The sequence below is a fragment of the Morus notabilis genome, unplaced genomic scaffold (assembly GCF_000414095.1).
Source record: "Morus notabilis unplaced genomic scaffold, ASM41409v2 Scaffold1929, whole genome shotgun sequence".
NCBI classification, from domain to species: domain Eukaryota; kingdom Viridiplantae; phylum Streptophyta; class Magnoliopsida; order Rosales; family Moraceae; genus Morus; species Morus notabilis.
This window is the reverse complement of record NW_010356695.1, coordinates 1-21,867: the sequence shown is the minus strand read 5'-3', so window position 1 is coordinate 21,867 and position 21,867 is coordinate 1. Positions and strand designations below refer to the sequence as shown.

The 21,867-nt window shown below is 39.5% G+C and overlaps 3 protein-coding genes and 1 long non-coding RNA gene across 7 annotated transcripts; 2 read left to right on the top strand and 2 right to left on the bottom strand.

The window, feature by feature from the left end:
• Positions 1 to 9: 9 nt before the first annotated feature.
• LOC21385553 (increased DNA methylation 2) lies at positions 10 to 9,481 on the bottom strand. 3 transcript variants are annotated; one of them, XM_010088438.2, is made up of 3 exons: positions 9,279 to 9,481; positions 736 to 1,694; positions 10 to 356 (listed from the first exon to the last, which is right to left on the bottom strand). In XM_010088438.2, exons 2-3 carry the CDS (start codon positions 1,661 to 1,663, stop codon positions 100 to 102), a joined length of 1,185 nt encoding a protein of 394 aa, XP_010086740.1. In that variant the 5' UTR covers positions 1,664 to 1,694; positions 9,279 to 9,481; the 3' UTR covers positions 10 to 99. The 3 variants fall into 3 exon arrangements, with proteins under 3 accessions (XP_010086740.1, XP_024027345.1, XP_024027387.1); XM_024171577.1 differs by lacking the exon at positions 9,279 to 9,481 and adding an exon at positions 7,910 to 7,948; XM_024171619.1 differs by lacking the exon at positions 9,279 to 9,481 and adding an exon at positions 2,131 to 2,163.
• A 221-nt stretch (positions 9,482 to 9,702) lies between these two features.
• Positions 9,703 to 12,473, top strand: LOC21385552 (alpha-crystallin domain-containing protein 22.3). 2 transcript variants are annotated; one of them, XM_024171863.1, is made up of 4 exons: positions 9,703 to 9,828; positions 10,474 to 10,605; positions 10,816 to 11,183; positions 11,537 to 12,473. In XM_024171863.1, the coding sequence occupies exons 1-4, from the start codon at positions 9,812 to 9,814 to the stop codon at positions 11,770 to 11,772; spliced, it is 753 nt and encodes a 250-aa protein (XP_024027631.1). In that variant the 5' UTR covers positions 9,703 to 9,811; the 3' UTR covers positions 11,773 to 12,473. The 2 variants fall into 2 exon arrangements, with proteins under 2 accessions (XP_024027631.1, XP_024027676.1); XM_024171908.1 differs by having other exon boundaries at positions 10,449 to 10,605.
• A 1,421-nt stretch (positions 12,474 to 13,894) lies between these two features.
• On the top strand, positions 13,895 to 15,570 carry LOC112093307. The gene is made up of 2 exons (XR_002902993.1): positions 13,895 to 14,229; positions 14,875 to 15,570. It is a non-coding gene; the product is annotated as an uncharacterized LOC112093307 (long non-coding RNA).
• A 2,526-nt stretch (positions 15,571 to 18,096) lies between these two features.
• LOC21385551 (putative pentatricopeptide repeat-containing protein At3g05240) lies at positions 18,097 to 19,791 on the bottom strand. Its single transcript, XM_010088436.1, has one exon. It carries the CDS (start codon positions 19,789 to 19,791, stop codon positions 18,097 to 18,099), a length of 1,695 nt encoding a protein of 564 aa, XP_010086738.1.
• Between the last annotated feature and the right edge of the window lie 2,076 nt (positions 19,792 to 21,867).

Sequence of the window (21,867 nt, the reverse complement as noted above, 5' to 3'; positions counted from 1 at the left end):
AGCTGGATTTATAGCCATTGCATTCATGGTGATTTAAGGTTTTTCAGCCGATTGTTTTAGCAAAATTTACAACGACTAATTATTCAACAAGGCACCAGCTTATTCATATGATCTACCATCTCTCTCTTTCATAACAATTCCCTCGAGAATCCCATCAGTGCCAAAATTACCTGAGAACTGTTGAGGATCAACTGGACCGGGGAGCTTAAATGAGATGGAGAAACGCCCAGCCGGGCAGAGGTTCTGCGTCTGCATTTCAAACATTTGGGAGTACCTCAACACTGTCTTCTCACCCGTTGTAGCAACTCCTCTTATCAATACTTTCCCATCACTTTCAACTTCACAGCTGAAATCTCCTGTAGCGAGTAACCAACGAAAAACATCGAATCACGTCAGTATTGATTTTGGCCAACATAAATTCCACTAAATCACTTAAAAATGTTTGAATCCCAGAGCTCAAAGTGATGCAAGCACAAAATGAGTAAAAGACCAGAAGATAATTATTTCTGCATTACTTTTACGGCCTTCTCCAAACAACACTTGTGATATTTAAATACAAAAGCTAAAATTAGAGTTTTCAGTTTTCAAAAGCATGTCTCTTCAGTTACTTATGTACATTTAGATCTTGGCGATGTTGATAAGAGTAACCAGCTAATAGTAAGGAATTCAAACAAGCAACTTCAAAGATAAAAAGTAAATGTGCATTCAGCAATGGAATTCAAGTCTTGAACTCACTTGCATCTCTTTTCACCCCTGGAAGAGATATGCGAAACAAGTAAGAGTCCTCGCATTCTCCAATGTCCATGAGTCCTATGCTTGGCCCCATATTCCCCATGGCTGCACTCCCAGTCAACGCAAATCCACTCTTAGTGGCAGCTACTATGTTAGACAACTCTGATTTAGTTGGAAAAGGAAGAAATACCATAGCTGGGCCAGCTCTGTCGACCAGATCGCTATTGAGATGAACCATTAGATGATCATGTTTCAGAGGATCATCCAACTCGAGCAGCTCATCTACTCGTCTTGTTTTCTTAGATTCACAATCTTCATCAGGATCATTCACCTCAACTTCCCCAATATGTGAAACTTCACCATCAGTAACGTGCAACCTTGCAGCATCTTCATCAAGAACAAAGTCCTCCAGCCCAGTTAGCCTCCTGAATCTTTTGATATCCTTTTGGTCAATGTAAAATATCTCTGGCTCGTTAATAAAAACAATGTTTTCAACAGTCTTGTTTTGGCTTCTGTGCCGTGGATGTAGATGAAGTGAGAGAGGAAAGAGATCGGGAAACTGAGGGTAGCTGGCACTTGGGTTTTCTACGTGTTTAGGAAGATCTCCCTGGAAGAACTGGCGCAATAAAGGTAATAAAACTACAAAAGATTGGTCAGCCTTTCTAAGAACATAATGGTATATCCGTTCTATCTCCAATGTTTTGATTTGTGACCCAGCCAGCTGATCAGAGGTATATAGTGGGAGTCCCTCAGCGATTCTCTGCAAAACTGACTTTTGGGGGCTCTCCCCTTTGATATCAGGGCCAAAGTAGGTACCCATGATGAAGAACAGCAGAAAACGCTGATCATTATCTGCCATCCCAGTTTGAGCATTGTCAGGATCTAACACTTTGTCAGGGTTAGAATTTGTGGTTTGAGGTGAGCCATCCATTACCGTTGTAGATATAATCCAGGATACGTGTCTAAATTATGCAGCAGTAAGGACATAATACAAGGACATTAGAAAATAGCACGTGGAGAAGCAATTATTTTGAAGTTGATTTTATTTATTTATTTATTTACTGATGAATAAAAATAGCCAAAAGCATGCCATGGACAAATGAGAAAAATTACAAAAAAAAAAAAAAAGATTCCTAGTCTCTGCTGTATCTTTCCCTGCATAAACGCGCTGGTTCAGTAATGCAATGTGTAACAAAAAATAAAATTTCATCAATCCCAGAAATTTGTTCTTTCAAAAGTGGGCATGCCCCTTTTAAATACGGCGATAGTGGTCTCCTACCAACATGCACAAATGGGAAAGAAAATATTACTCATGAACACAGAGAAAGGGCACAACCCCAAAAGTTTAATGTTGAGTCACTTCTGTCTTTTCTTTGTATGTAGATAAGTTGCCACTACCTTGGCAGCCTTTCTTTCGTCAAAGAATTTGGTTCTGCTTTCTAAATCTTCATCATCATCACTATCATCACCACATCAATATCTAGAAACCAGGTAGACTCATCAGTACTTCTAGTTTGAGCATCCAATTTGGCATATAATTTGTAGAAAATCTTCTAGAAGTTAGCTGTATTTTATTGTAAAACAGAAACCATGTATATTGAAGTAAATTAGGGCTGATTGTTAGGAGAATATTTTTCTGATATAGTTACCTTAGTTAGGCAGATCTTTTTCCTATTTTTTAGGATCTTAACAGATCTCTTTTCCTGTATATATTTTTCGATCAGTGAATGAGAATGATTATCATTTTTCTCTTCCAAAATATTCTACATGGTATCAAAGACACCCTCTGTGCCCTAAATCTGCCGCCGTCCCTCCTTGTTCAGTCCCTTATCGTTGTCTCTAGTTGAATCCTCACACCATTGCTCATTTCTCCTGCTCTCATATTTTTTTTAGTCTCAATCATGGCTGAAACAGATCAGTCCTCTTCAACCAGTATCACTTCTCCATCTGGTTCATCTCCTGCAATCACTTCGGCTATACGTGAGAGCAATCTGATTCCTGTTACCAATCATAAACTGAATGGTCACAATTATTTGCAATGGTCTCAATCCGTAATGATGTTCATCAGTGGCAAGGGTCGTGATGATTATCTCACCGGAGCAGTAGCTCCACCTGACAAGTCCGATACCAGCTACAAACTCTGGCGCTCTGAAAACAACATGGTTATGTCCTGGCTAATAAGTTCTATGACCACAGAGATTGGTGGAAATTTCCTTCTTTATTCCACAGCTCGAGATATCTGGGAGGCCGCTCGAGAGACATATTCCAACAGTGAGAACACCTCTGAATTATTTCAGGTGGAAATTGCACTTCAGGACCTTAATCAAGGGGATACAACTGTCACCTCATACTTCACCAACCTAACTCGAAACTAGCAGCATCTTGACTTGTTTGAAACCCATGACTGGAAATGTCCTGATGATGGTGCCAAATTCAGGCAAATAGTGGAGACCAAAAGGGTTTTCAAATTCCTCATGGGACTTAACAAATCCCTCGATGAAGTTCGGGGTCGAATCCTTGCCACCAAGCCTCTCCCTAGCCTTCGAGAGGCCTTTTCTGAGGTTCGTAGGGAAGAAAGTCAAAGAAAAGTAATGCTGGGACAATCAGGGGCATTATCAACTCCAGAAGGTTCAGCCCTTGTGGCTCACGGTTTGCTGCCATTACAGGAAGATGCCTCAATCCAGGCTCATGCTGCCCGTGGTCCTCCTCAACATTTGAATGACAACAAGCCTCGTAGAGGGAGACCTTGGTGTGATCACTGTCGAAAACCAGGTCACACCAAGGACACCTGCTGAAAAATCCATGGAAAACCAGTGGACTGGAAGCCTAACCGTGGGTCTGCTGAGCATGAAAACCGTGGGAATGCAGCCTCAACAGAATTCACTGCTGCATCCTCTCAAGCTCCATTTACAAAGGACCGAATTGAGGTCCTTCAGAGGCTAATTAGTCAAGCAAACACTCAGCCAACTCCTACTATTATTGGTACAGGAGAACTGCTCATAGAGGTAATATATCCATTGTTTTTGGTGCAACCAGGACACTCTCAAATACATGGATTGTTGACTCTAGCGCATCAGATCACATGACTGGAAATAAATCTCTGCTCACATCATTTAGTCCGTGCCGGAGTCCTCTCACAGTCCGTGTAGCCGATGGATCATGCTCTAAAGTGGCTAGAATTGGCACTGTTAACCTATCTCAGAACCTTGTTCTTCATTCAGTCTTATTCGTGCCTAATTTACACTGTAATTTACTGTCTGTGAGCAAACTTACCAGTGATTTGGACTGTGTTACTAAGTTTTCTGCCAAAACTTGTGTTTTTCAGGATTCGGAATCGGGGAGGATGATTGGCAATGCTGAGCTTTGTGCAGGTCTCTATCTCCTCACTCATGATGATTCACAAAAAGAAAAACTTTGCAGCAAAGTTTGTGTCAGTCCAGAGAGTCAGTTACCTAGTATGTCCTTGTCTTCGAGTCTGTCCAAACAAGATAGTGCTGTTATGATGTTGCACTATCGTCTAGGTCATCCAAATTTTTTGTATCTTAAACGACTATTTCCATAATTATTTATCAATAAAAATTCAAAACTCTTTCATTGTGATATATGTCAATTATCTAAACACACACGCAGTTCTTATTCACCTCAACCATACAAGTCCTCTCATCCTTTTTCACTCATACATAGTGACATATGGGGTCCCTCAAGAGTTGTAAATGTCACCGGGGCCTGCTGGTTTCTGTTATTTATTGATGATCATACACGCCTAAGTTGGGTGTTTCTAATGAAAGACAAATCTTAAACTAGTCAGATATTCAAAACATTTTATGTCATGATCCAAAATCAATTCAAAACCAACATTCAGGTTTTCAAAATAGACAATGCCCGAGATTTTTTCAATTTTGTTCTTGGAGAATATTTGCAAACTCACGGTATTATTCATCAAAGTTCTTGTGTCGACACACCCTAACAAAATGGCGTAGCCGAATGCAAAAACCGTCATCTTCTTAAGGTTGCTCGCTCTTTATTGTTCACCTCAAATGTTCCCAAAAGATTCTAGGTTGAAGCGGTTCTCACAGCTACTTATCTCATAAACAGAATGCCCTCACGAATCCTGAACTTCAAAACTCCAAGGCAATCATTTCTCGAAGTTTTTCCAACCTCTCACCTTATTACTCAGATTCCCCTCAAGGTCTTCGGCTGCTCTGCCTTTGTTCATGTCCACTCACAAAACAGGGGGAAACTAGATCCTAGGGCCACCAAATGTATTTTTCTGGGTTACTCACCAAACAAGAAGGGGTATAAATGCTACTGTCCACTCACAAACAGGTTCTTCCATTCCATGGACGTCACATTCTTCGAGCATCAAATATTCTACACCAATTCCTCTATTCAGGGGGAGCAAAGAATGATGGAATCTCATAATTGGGAGTGGGATTCTCTTCTCGAAAATGATTCAGAAAGTTCCAGAAGTCCAATTTTGAGTGCCTCGGCTCCACCAGCAGAAACAACACCCCTCTTCACTGAGTCAGCCGAGCCCCTCCTCACTGAGTCAACCAAGTCTCTTCGTGTCAACCCTGAAACCCAATCTGGTCAAGAAAAAGTTTCAAGCCCTGTTCCAGAACCCAGACCTGGTCCAAATCAAACTGCAACAGATAAGGACATTAGTGTCTACTCAAGGAGAAAATGTCGCCAAGAACAACCTCAGCTGCAACCTGCACAAACTCAGCATTACCAGGACTCTTCCTCGGCTCCAACCTCCTGTGAAAATACACAAGGTAAGGCTGAAATTACTCCTGTTCCTGTGTCTGAGCAGTTTGCAGATCCTAGTTCAAACCTGGATATCCCAATTGCAGTGCGGAAAGGAATTCGACCATGTACACAACACCCTCTTCGCAATCATGTGTCATATGCGAAGTTGTCCCCAACCTATAGAGCTTTTGTGTCCAAGCTAGACTAGGTCCGGATACCCACTTCCATCCATGAAGCTTTACAAATACCCGAATGGAAGGCAGCCACTCTGGACGAAATAAGAGCACTTGAGAAGAATGGAACGTGGACGATTACTACTCTGCCTCCAGGTAAGCATGCTGTGGATGTAAATGGATATTCTCAGTGAAACACAAGGCAGATGGCAGTGTGGAAAGGTTCAAGACTCGCCTTGTGGCTAAGGGGTTTACTCAGTCATATGGAATAGACTACCAAGGAACATTTGCTCCAGTAGCCAAGCTAAACATCAGAGTTCTCATTTCCATTGCAGTAAACCAAGAATGGCCGCTGTTTCAACTTGATGTAAAAAATGCCTTCCTAAATGGAGACCTCGAGGAAGAAGTTTACATGGTAATACCTCCAGGGTTTGAAGATAATTCAAATGCCAACAGAGTCTGTAAACTCAGATTGTCTTTGTATGGCCTCAAACAGTCTTCTCGGGCATGGTTTGACAGATTTACTAGAGTACTCAAGAAGGATGGCTATGTTCAATGTCAAGCCGATCATACATTATTCGTCAAACATGCTACTGATGGAAAAATCACTGCATTGATTGTGTATGTTGATGACATAGTCCTCACAGGTAATGATTGGGAAGAAATGGATTGCCTAAAGAAGCTACTCTCAAGGGAATTTGAAATTAAAGATCTTGGACACCTGAAGTATTTCCTTGGGATGGAAGTGGCTAGATCAAGCAGAGGTATCTTGGTGTCACAACGGAAATATGTCATGGACCTACTCAAGGAGACATGCATGGTAGGGTGTAAACCAGTTGACACTCCTATGGATCCAAACACAAAATTAGGAGTGCGAACAGATGGTACAGCAGTGGATAAAGGTAGATATCAACGCCTTGTGGAAAAACTAATCTACCTTGCACATACTCATCCAGATATTGGCTTCTCAGTAAGTGTGGTTAGTCAATTCATGAACAACCCTTCAGAGGAACACATGGAGGCTGTGTATCAAATCCTACGATATCTCAAGAGAGATCCAGGCAAAGGATTGTTATTCGAGAAAACCACAGACAGAACTGTTGAAGTATTCACAGATGCCGATTGGGCAGGGGCGTTCACAGATCGAAGATCGACGTCAGGTTACTGTTCATTTGTTTGGGGAAACTTAGTGACTTGGAGAAGCAAGAAGCAGCCAATCGTTGCCCGGAGCAGTGCAGAGGCCGAGTTTAGAGCATTGGCGCATGGGATATGTGAAGGAATGTGGTTAAAAAGGCTTTTGCAGGAACTTAAAGTTAAGGCAGAAGGTCCTATCGACATGAGGTGTGATGGTCAATCAGCTATAGCCATAGCAAAGAATCCAGTCCATCATGATAGGACCAAGCATGTTGAGATAGATCATCACTTTATCAGCGAGAAGATTGAAGGCAAAATAATCTCACTCAACTATGTTCCTACACGGCATCAAACTGCAAATATCCTAACAAAGGCACTCCACCGCACTAACTTCCAAGAACTATGTTCCAAGCTAGGCATGATGAGTATATACAGCCCAGTTTGAGGGGGAGTGTAGAAAATCTTCTAGAAGTTAGCTGTATTTTATTGTAAAACAGAAACCGTGTATATTGAAGTACATTAGGGCTGATTGTTAGGAGAATATTTCTCTGATATAGTTACCTTAGTTAGGCATATCTTTTTCCTATTTTTTAGGATCTTAACAGATCTCTTTTCTTGTATATATTTTTCGACCAGTAAATGAGAATGATTATCATTTTTCTCTTCCAAAATATTCTACATAATTTTCTTTCAAGAAGATGATTGAAGGGTCCAAGTTTAGATTGGTGTGGAACTTTGGCACCTAAGCCAAGCCTGCAGAAAGAAATGAAGAGGGTTGGTTGAAAGCTAGGAAGTAACAGAATAACAACTACTGTTGAATTTCCAAAGATTGTTACATTGACCTAGAAGGTTAGCCCTCTACTTCAGTATGTTCATCGTCTACAGCTCTGGTCATGTTACTAACCCATTTCTCAGCCCAAATTGGTACAATTTTATCCACAAACAAATATATTTTTAGCAGCAGATGACCAATTCACAAGGACATTGTGAAGAGGAATGTGTGTTTTTTTGTGCAATCAACAGTATTTTTGGAAAAACTAATTAGAAGGGAGGCCGCATTACAATTGAGCACAAAAAAATGCAATGATTCACCGTTCACAGGATAGTGAGGAAAAATTTACCAATTTTAATGCGTTATCCAACTTAGCCATTTTAGATGGGCAATGTTTGGGTGGCTCCTCCATGGTACTCATTGTAGCTTCCTAGTTGGCCTACAATGTAAAAACTCATTATCAAGCCCAAAAACCACCATAGGTCTAAAAAAGCAATAAAGATAAGCAAATCTTTTCTTCTGTTTTTGGCCTGAAAGTTTTCGAATCAATACATCAAACTCTCAGCCAATTGAATTGCATATTAGTCATTCCAACGCTGTTAAGTAATCTCCATCGATGATTTAATACCAGTGGCTTCACCTTATGAAGCAGCCCCGCCCTCTTAAATTCTTAATCACTCTTCCAGGCCCTCTTTTATTTAGCCAAAGAGGCAGATTGAAGCATAGTAATCCCTTAAGCATGTTTCTACAAGGTCTTTTGTTTCGGGGCAACCAAGGAACTGCCAATAAGGGCTGCTAGTGATTTTTGTCAGCAGTCTGCGGACTTTAAGCTTATGTAGGACTGGCTTAAAGGTGTTCCATACCAAACTAAAATTAGACCCTTAAATGAAGGCTGTGAGAGAAAATCTCATAAGGAAGTAAAATACTCAAACTAGTAATGCTGAGGAGTCTCTCAACTGCTACAGATGGATATGGCGATAATATTGATGATGGAGCGAGAAAAAAAGAAAAGAAAAGTCATTTGATTCTTTACCGACAAAAAAAAAAAAAAAAAAAGTCTTGACTTAAGAAATTAAAGGTTCCGTCCTTGTGTGGCTAGTCACCACAAATACCAACTTTTCTCCCTTTAGAAAAGAAAAGTCATTTGATTCTTTACCGACAAAAAAAAAAAAAAAAAAAAGTCTTGACTTAAGAAATTAAAGGTTCTGTCCTTGTGTGGCTAGTCAACACAAATACCAACTTTTCTCCCTTTGGACCTCCGCAAGAAAATTATTGAAGTTTTGACACAAAACAAGTAACAGCAAATAAGCATTATCACTAACACAAGAAATTGAATTCTGAGTTTTATTATGCAAATATAAAATAAAAACTCATCACTACAGCTCAAACCACCGAAAGAAAAAGATAGAACACATGAATTCACCAATGAATCTCATAATGCAGTGCCAATAATGAAACGGAAGTGAATTAAACCAAAATCCAACAAATTTCTCAGCTTCAATCCTACATGCAACCACCAAAACATTCGATAAAGAAAGCACATAATTGGTAATGTAATTAATTGCGACTATTCCTGTAAATTCCGAAATTCTCTTTCTAATATTTGTGACGAAGAAATCAAGCAAAACAATTTGCAGTCTCATCAGAAACAATTGATTCCCACAAAATCACTCTTGTGGAGCTTACGAAAAAGGAATCTACAGGAGCTTACGGCTTACCTCGTACGAAGCAGAGCCGCCGGAGGTGATTTGTCGATAGAGCGGGTCCCGGCGCCGGAAAACACGATCTCCGGCGGCGAGATTGCAACGCGAGAAATAGGAGAGAAAAACGAGAAGACGATGACTTAACTAAGCAGGCTTATTTTCCTGTTCTGTTGCTCCTTAGCCTTTTTTTTTTTCGCGGGAGGGTTGTGAGTGATCGTTTGCGGTTAGGCCCCGAAAAATAATAATTTCACCAATCAGATAAAGCCACTATCTAAGCAAATGAGTGTCGTTTGAGTTACACGTGCCACGCATGCAAAAATGCCATCTTCGAGACGCTTTACTCGTCGATCGAAATCCGACGGCTGACAATATTCGACACTATCTGTGCTATTTAAAAACCGTCAGATCAGAATTGGTCCGGTCACATCTCTCAGCTTTTTCAGTCTACAGAGAGCTCGGAAGAACACACTGTTGTACTTTTGTTTAAACGCACAAAAATTGTTTATTTTTCTTTTTCATTTTTTCGCATATTCTTCGACTTCTCTCCCATGGCGTCTCCTTCCTGGTAAAATCTGAGCTTAATTTATATATATATATATATTGTGTGTAATATAATACCTGTAAATGTATGTGTTGTTTGATTGCGCGTGTTACGGAGAGCTATTTTTGTGATCGGATTAGAAAATGGGTGTTAGGTTTTGCAATTTCAGCTCTGGTTCTTTGTAATAATGTATGTTGTACTATTTCAAATTCAAAGCACTGATTTTATTTTTTTTGGAAAAAATTGTTTTGAATCTTTGTTGCGTTTGAAGAGGAAATTCCTCATCAAATTTTGGAATATTGCAGAGAAAATCATAATCCTCTTTTCCGAATCTTGGAATAACTGTTTGTGAAGTTCAGGTAGGAGAGAAATGAATAGTGTAGTGATACATTGGTTTGATCTCACAATAGTCTAGTTTCTTTACTCTAGAATCTAGATTTGCTTGTTCAATGCTGTAAGTGTTTAAGTCCCTTTGTAACTCTACAACTAAGAAGATTGTAGAAATTGATACATTGTTGACATATTTAGTGGTGTTATGTGTGTGTGTATGTGTGTAAAGAAGTGTTTATGCAAGTTAGAAGTTTTTGTTGTTTTTCATTGCAACATCATCTAATATAGTTTGTTATACACCAATCTGCATATAGTTATGAACTTGAGGTAATCTTACAGCTTTGGGAATCCAAGAAGTGAAAGTGGTGAGCCAGAGAAAATAAATCTCAAAAGACCAATTCTTGCGGTGGCGCCTCTTGATAGTATGCCGTATATTGGTCCGCCGATGCCTGGATTTGCTTGTTCAAAGCTGTAAGTGTTTAAGTCCCTTTGTAACTCTACAACTAAGAAGATTGTAGAAATTGATACATTGTTGACATATTTAGTGGTATTATGTGTGTGTGTGTAAAGAAGTGTTTATGCAAGTTAGAAGTTTTTCGTTGTTTTTCATTGCAACATCATCTAATATAGTTTGTTATACACCAATCTGCACATAGTTATGAACTTGAGGTAATCTTACAGCTTTGAGAATCCAAGAAGTGAAAGTGGTGCGCCAGAGAAAATAAATCTCAAAAGACCGATTCTTGCGGTGGCGCCTCTTAATAGTATGCCGTATATTGGTCCGCCGATGCCAAATAGCTACACTGCTTCGTTGCCTGCTAAGGACAGTGTGAATGTGGAAAGGGTTGGACCAGCTATTATATTTTTGTCCTCTTTCACAACACGGGAAGACTGGGATAATTTAATGGCGAGCAACAAACTTGGTGTTGCGCTGACAGGAAGCGCTGCTATGGGCAAGATTGGATCAATAATAGGACTAATGGACATTGGCGAATGTGAGGATTCGTACTTGTTTCGTGTCTCCCTTCCTGGGGTATCAAGGGATGAGAGTGAGTTTCTCTATCATTTTGTCATTGTTTACGATGTTTGGTCAAATCTAATGATTAGTAATGTTATTGAATGGTTAGCTGTTGCTTTTAAGCATGCCTTTCTCATCTATATAAATTATCTGCTTGTTTCTATGAGATGTTCAATCATATCTACTTGTGGGTAGCATTGTATTTCACATTGCTGTTTAAAAACATTGAGTTCGAAATTATCTGCTTGTTTCTATGAGATGTTCAATCATATCTACTTGTGGGTTGTATTTCACATTGCTGTTTAAAAACATTGAGTTCCACATTACTGATAACAATGTATCTGGTCATCTTGATGAGTCCGGTTATGAACTTTGCCTGTGCAGGTGAATTTAGTTGTGACATTGAACCTGATGGTAAAGTACTAATCAAAGGAGTGACTACTACTGGGGAGCAGATAGTGTGCAAGAACTCCCAAATCTTTCACATGCTCACACGAAACTTATGTCCACCGGGACACTTCTCTATCTCATTCCAGCTTCCTGGTCCAGTTGATCAGCAGCAATTTTCTGGATCTTTTGGGACTGATGGGATTTTGGAAGGCATTGTGAAAAAAAGGTGAACCAAATTTTTTTTTTCTTTGTTGCTGTAAGCAATGCATTCGACAATGGAGCCTGGCTTTGTTTGAGTAATGGACTTCGTGCAATTAGTGTATTATATTTTAGAGAACGTTGAAGAAGAATGTAGCTCAAGAACTTAGCTGAATATTGGAATATGATAAGCTCTTGTGATGCGGAGAGCTCAGTTAAGTTGCATTGTATTATGCAAGATTTGACTTTTTAAAGTCAAGATTTTTTGCTTTATTTCTTCTCTCTAGACTTGTGTTCTTATTAGTCTCTAGTCATTTGGCTTGGTCACGATATTTCCTTTGCTGTAAAGTTTATCCGGTACAAGATCAGTTACTTGTGAAAGTGTGGGGGGATGAAGAAAACTGTTTTCTGCACCGTTTTCCTCCCTTTGCATTAGAGTTGGACTTTTTTCTTGTTTTTTTTTCTTTTTTTTTCCTTTTCTTTTCTCTCCTCTTCTGAAAATGTCCTTTTGATGGGATAATTTTGCGAGAGTAACTTGCCGTTGTAATTTTCACCGTGCTCGCTCTTACAGCAACATTTATTGTTGGAAGAGTGTCGGATAAACATTGTTCTTTATGACTTTAGCCTATATCATGCTAGTAATAAATTATCTTTGAAGTAATTTGCATTTAGATCATGTTGCCAGAGATTCAGCTAAATTTATTAAATTTTAAAAGAAAACATGTTTAAGCCAGTTTAGACCTTATGGCTAATGTACTTCTATGTCAGCGTTATTGGCTCAATACCATTCATGAATGTTATCTAGAGAATACAAAGGAGAGCAACACTTGGTTTAATTTAATATGTGAAATATTGATGGATAAAGGAGGCGAGTGGCATGTTAAGTGTGTTCTAGCTTTCTAATTAACTTTTTGGAGAGGTACGAGGAATTTGGGAGAAATCCCTAGCTTCACTTGGATTTGGGGAGGTCAAGGGGAAGGAAGTCAAACTCACTTCTATTCAGACTTCGGAGCTTATAGGCACGGGCAGGTTATGAAGTTTGCAGCTTGGTCTTTTGGAGGAAAGTAAGAAGAAAGTAAGTGAAACGGGAGACATTACAGCCATTATAAGCAGATTGGGCGAGGGGAAGCACAAATTTTTTTAATGCTAGAGATGTCACATGCATTTAGAAGAACTCCTCTTCGGGCATGATTAAGTGAGTCTGATCTGATGTCTAGTTATTAATTGCCATTTCCATTATCTGACTTTTGTTTCTTTTTGTAATCTTTTTCTTCTTCCTCGTTTTCATGTGTGTCATATATTTTACAATTGTTGCTTTCTTTTTATTATTAGCTTGCTTTGTGCTCAAATTGATCAACGTAAAGAATGTCGTTTTAAAGGTCCATAAATGCAATATATGAGAGCGAAGAGGAACTTGAGAATTCTGTTTTATTACTGCTAAATCTCGTGAGAACATTTTGCCAATATAGCCTTTACCTCGTTTTAAAGGTCCATAAATGCAATATATGAGAGCGAAGAGGAACTTGAAGGACATTTGAGAGCAGAAATAGAATCCTATGGGGGTAAGCTTATGAACTCGACTTGAGAATTCTGTTTTATTACTGCTAAATCTCGTGAGAACATTTTGCCAATATAGCCTTTACTAAACACGAAAACATCCAATGCAATTAAAAGCAGATATGCGAATTCGAAGTGTGACTGGTTTAAAAACAGATATGGAAATTCGAAGTGTGAATGGTTTTACGATACCACCTATGGATATGGAAATTCAAAGTGTGAATGGTTTTTCGGTACCACCTATGGATATGGAAATTTGGAGTGTGAATGGTTTTGCGGTACCACCTATAGATATGGAACGTCGAAGTGTGCACGGCTTCGCTATACCACCTATAGAAAATAGTGCGCTGTATCTATACCGAGTCCATTGTTTCAACTTGAGATATGCTTGGTACTATAGTGGATTGTTTTGCGATACTGCCTATGAAAAACATGGTGCGCTGTGTCCATGCCAGGTCATTGTTTCAACCTGAGAAATGCTCATTTATAGATTATAAGATACCACGGTGGAAAGCTGTGCGCGCCACATGTTATTTATAACCCTAGTTTTCACCCTGAAACAAATCTATAAATATTGTCCAAAGTTGCATCCCTGGAATACATCCACATCTGTGCTATCCTACTTAGCTAGAGAAAAACTACATTAGTCAAATCATTTAGGGTATGTTTGTTTCACAATTCAAGAATTTGAGCTATGTATGTAAGAGAAAATAAAAAAGTTGAATTTGAATTTTTGTGAGAGAAAACACTGTAGCAATAGAACTTGAGTTGTGAAAAGAACAAGGCCTTAGTTTTGCTATCATGAAGTTTCAGGTCGTGATCTCTGAAGAGGATGATGAGAATGGCGAATTCTTAAGTTTAGACGTTTCAAAGATCGGATCAGCCGTATACCCAAAAAATTGCTCCATCTGCAAGGGAGTCTTCAGTTCAAGGTTTGACATGATATCCCCCCCGAAATGGATTGATTTTTTAGGCTTAATGTCAAAATGTTTAAATTTGCTTTTATGGAGGTGATTTTGTTACCCTTTGTTTCCCCATTGAAAGCATAGCAAAAAATTTTCCACACCATTTTCGTCTCTGTTAGAATTGACTCCCCTCTCATCTGCTTATAGAAGAAACCTGATTTTATGCCGTTACCTTAATTTACAAATCACCAAGAAAGGAAGGGCTTAAATGTTTAAATTTGCTTTTATGGAGGTGATTTTGTTACCCTTTGTTTCCCCTAAATTGAAAGCATAGCAAAAAATTTTCCACACCATTTTCGTCTCTGTTAGAATTGACTCCCCTCTCATCTGCTTATAGAAGAAACCTGATTTTATGCCGTTACCTTAATTTACAAATCACCAAGTTAAGAAAAATATCTCCCACTCTGCATTTTATAGAATCTTTTTCCCCTCAGGATTTTGATGAACTTTTTTTTTTTATTGAACTTGTCAAGTGGATTTTGATTAACTTTTCAAGTGGATTTCCTATATATAATTCCAACATTTTGAGAATCAAGTATTATCTGTATGTGAAATATCTCCTCGCACCACATCGATCAATCAGGCTGTTGACTTATTCCTGTACTTTTGCAGTTGACTGAACATGTTAAAAGGACATGGGTGACCTGTGAAGTATGATCTCAATCTTTCCAATCTCTTATAGAGGAGTATGATTTCCCTCCGAATGGTCAAGGGCTCGTGCGACATTACCCAGTAATGGAAAGTTGGGGGTAGAAGTTTCTGGACATGGGGTTGCCAGATGCCTTTTGTGGTGGTCCATGGACAGATTATTTCTGTGTATGTACCTATCGCGGAGGTCGAAAACGGGGCATAACCTCACCTTGTAGCTTGTGAAATTCTTGCAGACCGCACCTGATATGATCAAGGGTAGAGGGTAGATTATTTTAGTAGACTACGCACCCAACCATTAATGCATTGCCTTTAAAAATAAAGGTTATTATGGACTATGCAATCCATGGGCGTGAATTTTGTCCTTGTGATATATCATTGGGTAATTTGTGAATGGTGTGGCTGAATCAGTTTTTCCCAAAGCTAAAGGATACAGATATGCGATTTGCAGTGGATTTTCAACCAAAAAGAAATTTGTTAGGCAGTTATGTCCGTATTCAGATCAAGTTTTTTGGCTCTTGGGTTGGGTTGTTTCTCTGCTTCATAGTGCTCCCTCTCCACCTATCATATTGGAAAGTACGTGTAAAATTTATAGCAGTATGAATTTGTATTATGAGAAGTAGAATAATATAATCAAAGAGTGTAATTTGAGTTGCAAAATATATTTGAATGTAAGTTCTAGCCTTTATGTAGAGATGCACAATGGGCTGGGGCCTGTGGACCGGTCTAGACCCATCTTGACACAGTGACGGGCCGGGCCGGCACGGCCCGTCACTGTTTAAGGCTCAGCTTAGCCCATAAATATTGGTGGGTTGGGCTAACATATATCGGCCCATGGGTCAGGCCGGGCTGGGTCGGCCCGTCTAGGCCCATGATGGGCTGGCCCAACCTAGCCCGTCTAGGCCCATAATGGCCCGGTCCAGCCCAGCCCATCTAGATTCATAATATTTTTATGTTTTTTTTTTCTTTTTTTTTAGTAATTTTGTAAACATCTTATGTATAATTATCCTTATTGTACTCTTTTTTTCCTTACCAAGGTTATGTCTCATTGAGTTTTTCTTAGAAAGACTTTTATTTAATGAGGTAATCGTAAAAAAAATAATATTTTTCATATTTCTATTGACTATTTAAACTTATATATTTATTAACTTGTTTAAAAATTTAAAAATAAAAATTAAAAAAATTAAAAATTAAAAATTACATGTGTAGATAGACTGATCCATCTAAACCCATGATAGGCCAAGATGGATCTTGAGTGGGCTGGCCCATTCAAGGCCCGTGACACAACCCATCTTGGCTTGTGGCACGACTCATCTTAATCCACGTAAAATTGACTTGTAGTGTAGATTGGGCCGATGTCATTCTTATACGGGTGTCCAGTCCGGCAGTATGAATTTGTATTATGAGAAGTAGAATAATATAATCAAAGAGTGTAATTTGAGTTGCAAAATATATTTGAATGTAAGTTCTAGCTTTTATGTAGAGATGCAACAATGGGCTGGGGCCCGTGGACCGGCCTAGACCCATCTTGACACAGTGACGGGCCGGGCCGGCACGGCCCGTCACTGTTTAAGGCTCAGCTTAGCCCATAAATATTGGTGGGTTGGGCTAACATATATCGGCCCATGGGTCAGGCCGGGCTGGGTCGGCCCGTCTAGGCCCATGATGGGCTGGCCCAACCTAGCCCGTCTAGGCCCATAATGGCCCGGTCCAGCCCAGCCCATCTAGATCCATAATATTTTTATGTTTTTTTTTTCTTTTTTTTTAGTAATTTTGTAAACATCTTATGTATAATTATCCTTATTGTACTCTTTTTTTCCTTACCAAGGTTATGTCCCATTGAGTTTTTCTTAGAAAGATTTTTATTTAATGAGGTAATCGTAAAAAAAATAATATTTTTCATATTTCTATTGACTATTTAAACTTATATATTTGTTAACTTGTTTAAACATTTAAAAATAAAAATTAAAAATTAAAAAATTAAAAATTACATGTGTAGATAGGCTGGTCCATCTAAACCCATGATAGGCCAAGATGGACCTTGAGTGGGCCGGCCCATTCAAGGCCCGTGACACGACCCATCTTGGCTTGTGGCACGACTCATCTTAATCCACGTAAAATTGACTTGTAGTGTAGATTGGGCCGATATCATTCTTATACGGATGTCCGGTCCGGCCCACAAAATTCGTGGCCTGGGCCGGCCCGGCCTGTGGCCTGTGTAGGCCTAAGGAGAACAGGCCGGGCCGGGCCGGCCCGTTTTTGCATCTCTACTTTATGTATTTGTAATTGCTGAAGATTAACAAAGCAAGATTTTGTTTCCACTACATTCATTCCGTTCATATTGTATTTTGTTCCCATCGATTAATACATTTTTTAGACATTTTATTCCTGAAAGATTATCATTTTTCATAAAACAATCTGACGGAATTGAATAAAACGGGTGTGAGGTACACTAGATGATATATTCCTAAATTATAGAGTACCTCTTTAATATTATTTAAACAATAAAGTATCTTTCTATTATTACATTGATATGCCACTAAAAACTCTAAAAAAAGAGCATAATTTAACAGTTTTTTTTTCCCTTCAAATAATTGGTGTCACCCATTTTTATTACTATTTTGATGATCGCCAATTAGCCCATCAGTGATTGAAAAATCTTGGTTTGGCACAGAGCGTTCGGTGGTGCTGGCAATGAAAGTGGAAAAATTTGGATCCCAATTCTCATATTGAGGTTTAAATTGACTGCCTCTGATCTTGATTCTTGAGAGAGAATCAAATGCATGAACTCATTTTTTTGCCTCCCTCTCTTCGCGATCTTGTTACTCTTTTAGTCTTTAACTGTTAATCTTGAATATATTTTTTATTACTTCTCCAATCCAAAACTTAGTTACGCTTAAAAAAAAAAAAGTAATGGGCTTTGTCTATTTTGAGGAAACAAGTCCTTTTGACAGGATAATTTGGGAAAGACTTGCAATGTTTGAACGGCAGACTGTTAAGCCTGTATCTAGAGAATTGCATTGAAATTTCTTTGAAGAATCTGCAATCTGCATGTAAATCAGGCAACATATATTTGGCTAAACTAATTAAAGCACAAGAAGAAAACATTTTTTAAGCAAGTTTATGCATGCCTTGGTGCTTGTTTACTTTGCTGTCAGCAAAACTTTTAGTTGTTCAGTACCAGTGTTAAATTGACAACTTCCTCTCAACTAAACTATGCCCAAGAGTTTTCTCAATACTCCTTTCTTTCATTAATTCTCTAGCCATCTTCACTTCTTGCCATTTCCCAGCCCTGGCATAAATATTAGAAAGAAGCACATAAACCCCACTACCCTGAGGCTCCAACTCAGTTATATGAGTTCTGATTCTATCTGCTAGATCAACATTTTCATGTATCTCACATCCATTTAAAACAGCACCCCAGATGGTGATATTTGGTTCAAATGGCATTTCCTCCACTAGTCTCATCGCCTCTTCGAACCGACCTGCTCTGCTCAAAAGATCAACCATGCAACCATAGTGATATTGATTTGGAGCAATGCCATAGACCTCTCTCATCTCGTTGAAGTGTCTCCAACCCTCGTCAACCAGACCAACATGGCTGCAAGCAACCAAAATCCCAGCATACGTGATATGGTCAGGAACAACAGTAGCATCTTCTTGCATGCTTTTGGAAGTCCCAAGAGCTTCCACACCGTGACCATGTATAGCCAAGCCTAAGATCATGCTAGTCCATGCTTTAACATCCTTTTTCCGCAAATTGTCGAAAATCTTCCGAGCACTTTCCAAATCTCCAGTTTTGGCATACATGTCTACTAAAGAAGTCCCTATGGAAAGATCTTTGCTCATGCTGGTTTTCAATATGTAAGCATGAAGACATTGTCCCAAAGTCGAAACCCCCAGACTGGCACAGGCACCTATCACACCCAAAAAGGAAGCTTGATCTGGGACAAACCTGGCAATCTGCATATCAACAAAGAGATTAACGCTTTCCTCAGCCCGGCCATGCAGGTTATATGCGCCGATCAGGGAATTCCAAGCAACCAAGTTTCTTTGAGGCATTTTATTGAACAGATTCCTTGCAATTTCTAAGCTGCCACATTTTGCATACATATCCACTATGGCAGTAGCAAGAATTATATTAAAATTATCACTCAAAGTGAAGGGATCATGCCCTAGACGGGCAAGGCGATTGTGAACCCATTTTCCGGTATCTACATCCCGAGTTCGAGCACAAGCAACCAAAACATTCACTATTGTAATCTCATTAGGCTCTACACCCCAACTTTCCATATCTCTAAAAGCCTTTATAGCCTCACTTGCCCTTTTATTGTTTACCAACCCGGAAACCAAACTAGTCCAAGCAACCACATTCCACTTAGGAATAACATCAAACAGTTTCAACCCTGCTTCCATGGCTCCACAACAAGCATACATGTGGAGCAAAGCAGTGGAAGCATACACATCAAAGTCAAACCCAGTTTTCACAATACAGTTGTGAACAGATCTTCCGCAGTTGTGATCTCTGATTACCGAACATGCTTTGAGCACAAACGGGAACGTAAAATTGTCCGGCAAAGAACCCATTTGCAGCATTTTTCTGTACATGATCAGAGCCTCAACTGGGGTGTCACTGTTGGAGTAACCTCTGATCATGGAGTTCCAAATGTAGATGGTCGGCTGAGCAATTCTGTTAAAAACCGACCTTGCGTAGTGGAGGTCACCGGCTTTTGGATCGACACAAAAATCAATAAGCTTGCTCACAGGAATTCTACTTCTGATAACCGGTGAAGTTATCATCAAGCCATGAAGCTGTTTCAGCTCAGCCATAGTTTTGCATTTCTCGAAGAGGCATAGAATTGTGTCGTAATGTTTCTTCATAACTCATACATGCTTCTTCTGTTTGAGTAGAAGAAATTTATACATATCTATATATAATGGCCTGAAAATGGGCATTTTGGGAATCATCTGATAAAATAATAAAAGGTCAAATAAATACACTCCTGTACCAATATTGCAATTATAATACCCTTTGTAGGTGAAAATTGAAATGACATTTTCAAATTCCATGACAAATTCAATGCAAGTTCAAATTGAGAGAAGAATACAATGACTGAAAACAAATTGAACCAAAAAAAAAAAAAAGACAAAATCTTCATCTCATTGAGTATGGTATGAAAAATTACAGAGAAAAACAAAAGCAAAAAATTGTTCTTTTTCAAGCTTTCTTCAAAAACACTCTTCCTCTTTTTCCTCTTCTCATTCGTCTTCTCACAGTGTCGACCAGCGGAATCGTCACCCTGAACCTAGCAAGCCATTTCTGCAATTCCTCTCTCCTGAAAGTGAGACCGACCAGAAAACTCCAGAGGCAAAGTCCAAGAACCCAAGCCTGAACTCCTCCGGTCTTCTCCCACCACTGAATCAAAGCGACTCCGAAGGGACCAAGCCCTAGGCCCCACCAAAACGCGTTGCTCTCGATTTCTCTCCCAAACAGCAAACCTAAACCACAAATCGCAATGAATCCGTACAGCCACAAGTTCTTTTTCCCCCCCCGTCGAACCCTCCCCACCCGAAGCCCTTCCAGAACCCTAGACCGCCGCCGCCGCCGGCGGTTCCATCTCCGCCGCCGATTTCTTCGAGGACCAAATCCAAAGGCTGCGGCAAGATCTTGAGGCTCGACGCGACGACCGAAATCAGATTGATCAAGAATCTTGTGGATTTATCGGAATTGATTCGTTTTCTTCTCTTTCTTGCGCAAATGATCGGATTTTGGAGGTGGATTTGAGGCGCATTGGAGAGGAAGGAGCCGAAATCGGGAGATTTTCGTGGAAATGGAGAGATTTGAAGCGAAACGGTCCTTTCGGCGATGGTGTTGAAGCGTCGAGAGTTGTATGAGAGGAGGATTGGGGCTTTGAAGATTAGGGTTTTCAGCATTGTTCTCCTGGTGTGCTCTGCTCTGAAGAAGAAGAAGAAGAAGAAGTAGAAGAAGAAGAAAGTAACCGTTTGAAAAGAGCTGAGCGGGTAGTGAGTTTTAGGCCATTGTTTTTCGTGAATGTTTTTCTTTCTCTCTCTCTCTTTTTCTTCTAAAAATATATAATAAAATAAAAGTTTCTCTCTCTAATTTCTGGTTAGTAAGATTGTCAATAGTGATACGACGACACGACTTAAAATTTATACGAAATTAACGAGTTTGAGTTTATCATAAATAAGTCCGATTCAAAATCAGGTCGAATTCATGAAACACAATTAAATAACATGTCATTTTCAAATTGACCTGTTAACCCGTAATTGACCCTTCATAACCTGTTTATTAAACGTGTCATATTTGGGTAATACGATTATACAACCTGTTTGTTACCCGTTTATTACTCAGGTTAAAAATGTTTTACGCTATTTAGTCTACCTCTCCATTCTCGCGTCGCCTCACCACCTCACCCAAGTCCAACATTTCTACTTTTCTTCTCTCTCGACTCTTGTCTCTTCTTTTCTCTTCTCTGTGACTCTCCACCGCCTAAGCTCTCAGTCCACCGGAGGATCACCGCGTAATCTCTCAGTCCACCGGACCACCACGTGATCTCTCAGTCTACCGGATCACCGCCGCTTCCCTCAGTCCCCCGGACCACCGCGTGATCTTTCCTCTCCACTCGCCACACAAAACACGGTGTTTCTCCGCCGCAAGCAAAGATTAAGGTAAAACCCATCCCCGCTAATTTTCTTGTCTTTCGGTTGGATCTATCGGTGATATGTATATATCTATGTAAGTTGTTTGGATCTTTTCAGATCATGGCGTTTCGTCTTGTTCGGATCCTATCATTACAATTTTGTGTTTTTTCTGTACTGTTAGATCTTTAGGCATTTCTTAACCGAATGACGTGATGTGATATATGTTGGTTCCCGAATCGAATTCAGGTGCGGAAGCGTGGGAAAACAGCGGATCGTGTATAACAAAAATTTTCA

Excerpts from the sequence above, each read along its gene's own strand:
- LOC21385553 (XM_010088438.2), bottom strand. The coding sequence starts at position 1,663 with ATGGATGGCTCACCTCAAACCACAAATTCTAACCCTGACAAAGTGTTA. Across the intron at positions 357-735 it reads AGGGGTGAAAAGAGATGCAA|GAGATTTCAGCTGTGAAGTT; the intron begins GTGAGTTCAAGA and ends TACTCGCTACAG.
- LOC21385552 (XM_024171863.1), top strand. Across the intron at positions 10,606-10,815 it reads GGATTTGCTTGTTCAAAGCT|CTTTGAGAATCCAAGAAGTG; the intron begins GTAAGTGTTTAA and ends GTAATCTTACAG. Across the intron at positions 11,184-11,536 it reads TGGGGTATCAAGGGATGAGA|GTGAATTTAGTTGTGACATT; the intron begins GTGAGTTTCTCT and ends TTGCCTGTGCAG.
- LOC21385551 (XM_010088436.1), bottom strand. The coding sequence starts at position 19,791 with ATGAAGAAACATTACGACACAATTCTATGCCTCTTCGAGAAATGCAAA.